This window comes from Solea senegalensis, linkage group LG16, assembly GCF_019176455.1.
Source record: "Solea senegalensis isolate Sse05_10M linkage group LG16, IFAPA_SoseM_1, whole genome shotgun sequence".
In the NCBI taxonomy this organism is placed as follows: Eukaryota; Metazoa; Chordata; class Actinopteri; order Pleuronectiformes; family Soleidae; genus Solea; species Solea senegalensis.
Window position 1 is genome coordinate 13716886 of NC_058036.1, and position 6994 is coordinate 13723879.

General features: G+C 45.2%; 1 protein-coding gene across 2 annotated transcripts; it reads left to right on the top strand.

Annotated features, from left to right (window-relative positions):
* Nucleotides 1-1784: 1784 nt before the first annotated feature.
* On the top strand, nucleotides 1785-5874 carry cldn23l (claudin 23-like). 2 transcript variants are annotated; one of them, XM_044046969.1, is made up of 3 exons: nucleotides 1785-2126; nucleotides 3349-3403; nucleotides 3501-5874. In XM_044046969.1, exon 3 carries the CDS (start codon nucleotides 3796-3798, stop codon nucleotides 4546-4548), a length of 753 nt encoding a protein of 250 aa, XP_043902904.1. In that variant the 5' UTR covers nucleotides 1785-2126; nucleotides 3349-3403; nucleotides 3501-3795; the 3' UTR covers nucleotides 4549-5874. The 2 variants fall into 2 exon arrangements, with proteins under 2 accessions (XP_043902904.1, XP_043902905.1); XM_044046970.1 differs by lacking the exon at nucleotides 1785-2126 and having other exon boundaries at nucleotides 2844-3403.
* Nucleotides 5875-6994: the final 1120 nt, after the last annotated feature.

Here is a 6994-nt window from a genome sequence, read left to right on the forward strand (position 1 = left end):
CATGTGGGTGTGTGTACACCTGGTATTCCATATGTTTTGGGGACCTAAATCTGTTCACACAGTCACATTATGGGGACAAAAATCCATTCCCCATAATGTAAATGACTTATATGTGAGATATGGAGGTGTACAAACATGAAGTCGTTTCTGTCAAAAGAATTGAGATCCATAGGAAGGAGATCGGAGTCAGCTCAGTGTCCAAACAAGGGTTTAATCTTGTACAAGAGGAGCATTCACAAAGCAACACACACAGGCCAGTTACAAAGTGAAGACTCTCTGTCTTGTAGGAATCGCAAGGTATTTATCTGTCTCAATGGGTCAGCTATCACCCTGCCATAAGGTGCAGACCCCCGCCTCTGTGGGTTTGTTATCACCTTGCCCTCAGTCGCAGACCCATTGTCTCTATTCACAAGTTACTTCAAACAGTTCCTAAAACAATACATATGGTCACTGGCCAAAAGTCGCATCCAACAGTTACATTAACAATACAAAGAGTGAGTGGTCTCAGGTCACATCAACGGTTGCATTGAGCATTTGTCTTCATGTATTACATGAGGTGCATAATTCCCATAACAGTTTCTACGGTAAAAAACGTCCTAGACCACACCCGCAGAACACGGACTGTCTTGTGATTGGCCGGCCAACGAGAGCTTTCCCACTGTCTTGTGATTGGCCAGTTACCTGGAAGTGACGTAACTGGCACGTCAGCTCTCAGACCCGCAGCTCCCCCTCTGGAAAGGCGGATGCACCGCTGGTAATTATCAAAACAATGAGTAACGTTATGGATTACACGACCCCTCGCTGTAATCCATTACGCATTTGATCCGGAATCCGACCCAGAGTCAGGAGACACTGTGACAAGTGAAAGATTGTCATGCAGACCGAGATGATAAACACACATACAAATGAGCGTGTAGCTTAGCCTGTAGCTTAGCCTGTAGCTAAGGCTATTTCTTATGCTAAACGACAAAACAAGCACACAAAGACAGTTTTCCGGTTTGTAAAAATTGTAATATACGTTGTTGGCACTTCTGAGAGTAGTTCTTCTTCTTCTACGGTTGAAAGTACGTCACCGGATATGCCCGGACTGTAGTCCCCGGACGAGGAGGCACTGCTATTTAGAGTGGTGAAATTCGCCAGTGACGTAACTAGTCAACGGAAGTGCCGTTTCGCTTCGTAGACCTCAGGAAAACAAACCCAAACCACACCCTGCGCTCTCAGCAGTGGCTGAACTGATTTTTATGGACTTTTAGGGCTTCATAAATGAGGTAATGACGCAGATACACACAGAAACGCAGTGTTAATTCGCACTTCCGGGCTATGTCCTCTTTAAGGTGATGAAATGTTTCAAAGTTCGGTTTAGTTGAGATTAGGGGTTTAGGTTAAGGTTAGGGTCAGAGTTAGGATTAGGGCAGTAGTAGTTATGGTTAAGGTTAGAATAATAAGTATCCAGGAAATGAATGTTAGTCAAAACAATGTCCATAAAATGTGTGTGCGTGCATGCGTGTGTGTGTGTGCAATTACAATTAGCCTTTTGAGGTGAAGTGCCTATTGGAAACAGCTGAAATAGCTGATCTGCTTTACAGCATTAAAGAGAATTGGTTCTCTCTCTCTCATATGCAGAATCATATGTAGACACACTCATGTTTTGGTTCTGCATGCCCCAAAATAGGCAGCACATGCACAGCAAAGTGTAAGCATATACAGAAAAGCTTGTCGCTTCTCCCTACTTGGTTCTGCTGACATGAGGCACTCTGTCCTGGATATAACACAGACCTCCCTCTGCAAGTCAACGAGAGACGCACAGGCACGCACACACAGCAAGTGAGACAGAGAGGCAGGCGGCAAGGAGAGAAAAGGGCAGAGACGCACAGGCACAAACACAAACAGAGACATCAAGACAGAGAAAATGAGATGGCAGAGATAGATGAGGAGACCGCTGAAGTGCAGCTAGACAAGGAGGAGGAGGAGGAGGAGGAAAGAGCCAGAAAAATGGAGACGTGTTTGCACCATTTGCTGCCAGAGTGAAGAGAGAGAGAGAAAGAAAACAACACGTTAACCATTCAGACAGGAGCAGAGACGCGGCCACAGATCTGCAGTGAGAAACACACAAGCCCTCATTAATGGTAAGTAGTTTGAGTGGGCATATAAATGAGTGTGTGTGTGTGTGTGTGTGACAGAAAGTGTGGAGCCTATTCATACTCTTCAATATGTTCATCATTCTCAGTTCCCAGCCAGCCTCTCCAGTGCTGCACCCCTGCAGATGCTCATTCCTGCCATTTCTGCACTGACACACGCAAACCCTGAGAAGTCTTTGCATTTACAATATATCACCGCCCCACGACAATGGACCTGACAGGTGCGGCGTTTGATATCGATCCAAGTGACGCGAGGGAAAGCGCAGAGCGAGTTGTGGTGGCAGCTGTTTACCTGCCGCGTTACTTGCATTTCAGTCGTGGCTCCCCACGTCACCTTTAAAAAAATAACACATTTGAAAGTGCAAAAGGGGGGGAGGTGGGGGGGGGAACATCTGGACATGTATGTCTTCTCTAATTTATCATATATACATAATATATGTATATACATACATATATATATATATATATATATATATATATATATACATATCACTATATATCATATATATATATATATATATCATATATATATATATATATATAGAGACACAATCACCTGTATGTATGTATATATATATATATATATATATATATATATATATATATGTATATACATACATATATATATATATATATATATACATACATACAGGTGATTGTGTGTCTGCAGTGACATTTTCACTCATATGAGCTGGATCCTACATTTCCAACCTCGATATGTCATCCTACATGTGGCTGCTTGTGTTTGCGTGTGTCGCACACAGGTAGTGGGTCTTTTCACTTGTTCCCCCCTCTGCAATATAGAAGCTACAAACATCATTTTGAATTCCTCCAAGGTCGTATGTGGCCATCGCTCCTGAGGCAGAAGCAGACATCAGTATGCCATCCTGCTTTTGGGCACACAAGGTTGTTGGCTTTTTGTGCACAAGGGGAGTATGAGAAGGGGATACACACACACACACACCTTATTGTGTCAAGACGTGATCGTATCCTAGCAACAGAGAGCAGCATCGAGATTTCAGGCTTTTTCTGTCCTGCACTGGAGCAGAGTCGAGGCAGAGGCTCCTTCTCCAGCTGCTCGGATGCTCGTCTCTGCTCCACTCGACACCTCCGTTTGTCTCCATGTCTCCATCACTTCAGTGTGACGTGCTTCTCCTCTCCACCCATTTTTGAGTCTTTTTTTTGTTTTTGTTTTCTATTTCACTATTAGACACCCAGACTGAATCATCTTCAGCTACAGGAGGCAGGAGAGATTCTGCGAACGGGTAATGATGAACTTTTCTAAGCCTTGAATTCCTCTTATCGTTGTAATTTATTTATTTATTTTGCTGTTGCTAATATTTGATATTTGCATGTTCTCAGGACATTTTAGGCTCTTCTGCTTGCTTGCAGACAGTTGAATCAGCAGCGTCTCCCTCAGATGAGACAATTGTGACTGGACTTTTCTTCAATGTGAGAAACAAAGGAAGATATTTTTTTGTTGCATTGCCTATTTTTCCTTCGGCATAAATTGACACTATTCTGAGAGCGACGACCGACAAGACTGAGGAGCAGCTACGGTGTTTCTTTGGCAAACTCAGTGTGGAATGCACATTGAGCACAGGTACTGTTTTGTTGCGAGTTAAAAAAAAAAACCCCAAAAAGAACCAGGGCTGTGATGCACACTCCAGCCTCCATGGTGATGGGGATTGTGTTCTCCCCTTTGGGTCTGGTCCTTGTCTTCACTGCCGCCATCACTCCTCAGTGGAGGGAGGGACAGACGCGACTGGGCACGACAGGGTTGGGGTCACTTCTGCGGCCAGGCGTCAAAAGTCAAAGGATGGGGGTGAAGTCAGTGGATGCTCTGCTGTTAGTGCGCTCCGATGGACTTTGGGAGAGCTGCCTGCAAGTGGAGCACTCTGAGCTCAAACAGTGCTGGTCTGTGTCAGGTCCGTACCAGAGAGACCCACGGGTTCGTCAAGCACAAGGTTTGATCCTGACCTCCTTGTTCCTGTGCGGCACCGGTATTGTGCTGGCCTGTATCGGGGTCCGATGCTGGACGGATCTTCCCCTGAGAGGTGTCGCAGCAACAGGTGGCCTCCTGGTGGTGCTGTCCGGGCTGCTGAGCTTGACCGCCCTCGGGGTGTACACGCACAACCTTGAAAGACTGGGGATGGCGGGTCCAAGCCACGGCGGCATCCATGGCCACAGGTTCCCGCACCTCAGCCTGCATCCAGCCGGCTCGCTGTACTTCGGGTGGCTGGGTTCATGTTTACAGGTGCTGGGCGGTGGCGCCCTGCTGTTTAGCTTCAAAAAACCAAAATGTCTGACCTGCCCGTCCTGCCCGGACCTACCCGTCTGTCTCGTGTGTCCTTCATGTCGACGGATAACCAACAAGCAGGACACGGATATATACGATGTCACTTACTAGAGACTTTACATAACAATGTAGACGTCTTCTAGTTGGAAAAGTGAAGTCCAGGGTGTAGGAGGTCACCACCAGGGGGCGACTTGTCACATGATTTTGTAAATGATGAACCCATCTGTGCATCTTCTCACGCTTTACCCTCCAGAGGGGGGGTCACAGGGTGGGGGCGAAAGGCTAAGAACACCCTGGACGGATCGCCAGTCCATCACAGGGCCAAACAACCATCCACTCCCACACTCACACCTATGGTCAATTTAGAGTGTGCAATTTGCCTAACCCCCAAATCTACATGTTTTTGGACTGTGGGAGGAAACCAGAGAAAATTGGACGTCACAGAATAAGTGCACGCCAGTTGGCAGCTAGTTATGTCCAATAGGTGCCTGCGTGAAGGTGAAGTCTGTGAATTTCGACCACAATTAGTTCCACAACCAGAAAACGACGTCCGTTGTTTTATAAAGTCTACGATACATGAAGAACCTTGTATACAACAAGATGCACAAATGCAGACATGCTCCTGAAGTCGCTCCCCCATGACTCAGCTAATCAATCTGCCACTTAATGAAATTAGTCAACTAAAAATGACGTTGAGCCCCAGAACGTCACCTGATCGATGGAATTTAATGTCAAGTATGAACACGACGGAAGGAATTGTCTCTTGACACGGACAGAAGTATCATTTGGGAGCGTGAAAAATCCAAAGTGATGAATCACGGAGCACAAAGACTTTTTAATAGATTCACTCAGATCGCCGTGGTTTGACAAGAGTTCAAGTTCCCGCTGCCTTGAAGTCCAACGTGTGGTGAATGAAACGCGATCTCTCTGTGCCGCCTTTTCTTTCTCATTTGTAGCCATGCCTTTGCACTGTTAGCGAGAGACACGGCGGCGTTGTTTGTATTTTCCGAGCAAAACTGTGAAACGTGACTTTGTGTTCGTGCAGCGAGTGACGAAGCGCAAGGGTAGCAGTTGTTTACATCATGTTAGGGCTTCAAATGGATTAAGGAGCTAGTTTTACATTTCAATAAGCAGATGATGTTGTAAGAATAAAAAATGTTGTGAATATATACTTGTGAGGTTTATGGTTCTCTATATTTCGGCATTCCTAGATCGTGTTCGCCAAAAATGATGTGCAGTCTGCTTTCTAATATTTTGTATTCAGATCGGCGCATTTCTTCGGCAAATGTTTGTATGATAAGTACGTCACACTTTATTACGCGGGTGTTCGACAGGGTGTCGTTTTATTTGTGGGTGACTCTGTCTGTTCTTATACTGTTTTAGTGTGTTCACGTGTGGTGGTGTGTTCTGCATTCAATAAAATACCTTAAAAAAATATATACCACTGGGTTGCAGGTGTTCATGTTTGATTGAATGACAAGTGTGTGAGTGTGTGCGAGTGAGTAAGACGACGACGACGACGACAAAAAAAAAACAAACACTTTTACATCACACTTATGATTAGCACTTCATAGTTTGGCTTACTTGAAGCTCTTACTTACTTCTAGCTCTTATTTGTACCCAAATGTTTAAATGCAATTGTAAGTCGCTTTGGATAAAAGCGTGTGCTAAATGACATGTAATGTAATGAGTGTCCAGGTGGATCCTCAGAGCTGATTGGTCCAGTATAAAAGGCCTGATCGCAACAGCTGCCGTGACTTCTCTTGAACCGACATGTTGCACTAGACCCTTTCGTAGTAGACAAACATCCCAAGCCTAGCGAGAATGCGCGCGCAGTTTGGGGTCAGAAAACGTCGCAACAGGTAAGCGAAGAGCATGTATGTCCACGGTCCTCCACCGAATCATTCAGAATATGTTCTTTCGTTGCCGATTAAGGACCGCAAACAAAACCTATAGTAGGCTACTAGCCGACGGCAATAGTCTGCCTGACCCAGCTTCCATAAAAGATTGGGTAGAAGATATTAGCAAGTGGCCAGCTACCTCTCTAACTCTTACAAGGAATGTTTTTAGCACACCGTGTTTACTTGTCAACGCGCTAGCTCCCTAGTGAGCTAGCTAGCAAACAAGCTAGCTATGTCCAAGACCACAACATAACTTTAGGCAGCATAGGTCTCATATACGTACAGTATGTGCATTGACACACATTTCTGTGAAATCCAGACTTTCTGCTTCATCTAACAGAAAGAGCTGATAAATGATAACTTACATGAAATAAAGTGAGTGCTACAAACGCGAGCCTCTTTGACTGCAGTAGCATCAGCCCAGTCTTCTCTTTTTAATGCTTGGAGCCACCTGACGATGTCTATTTATTTTTTTTGAAAGGGATGAGATCCTGTAGGGATTGTGAAGAACTTGACACCCTTGATGGTTCTATTTTCACAGCCAACTACGCTACAAGTGGGCGTCTTATGTGTTGGACTGTTGTACAAGTTAATGGTACGAGTGTGTTTTCTGACCCCAAACTGCGCGCGCACATTTCTACGAGTACTGAGCAGGG

Coding starts and splice junctions, on each gene's coding strand:
- cldn23l (XM_044046969.1), top strand. CDS start 3,796: ATGCACACTCCAGCCTCCATGGTGATGGGGATTGTGTTCTCCCCTTTG.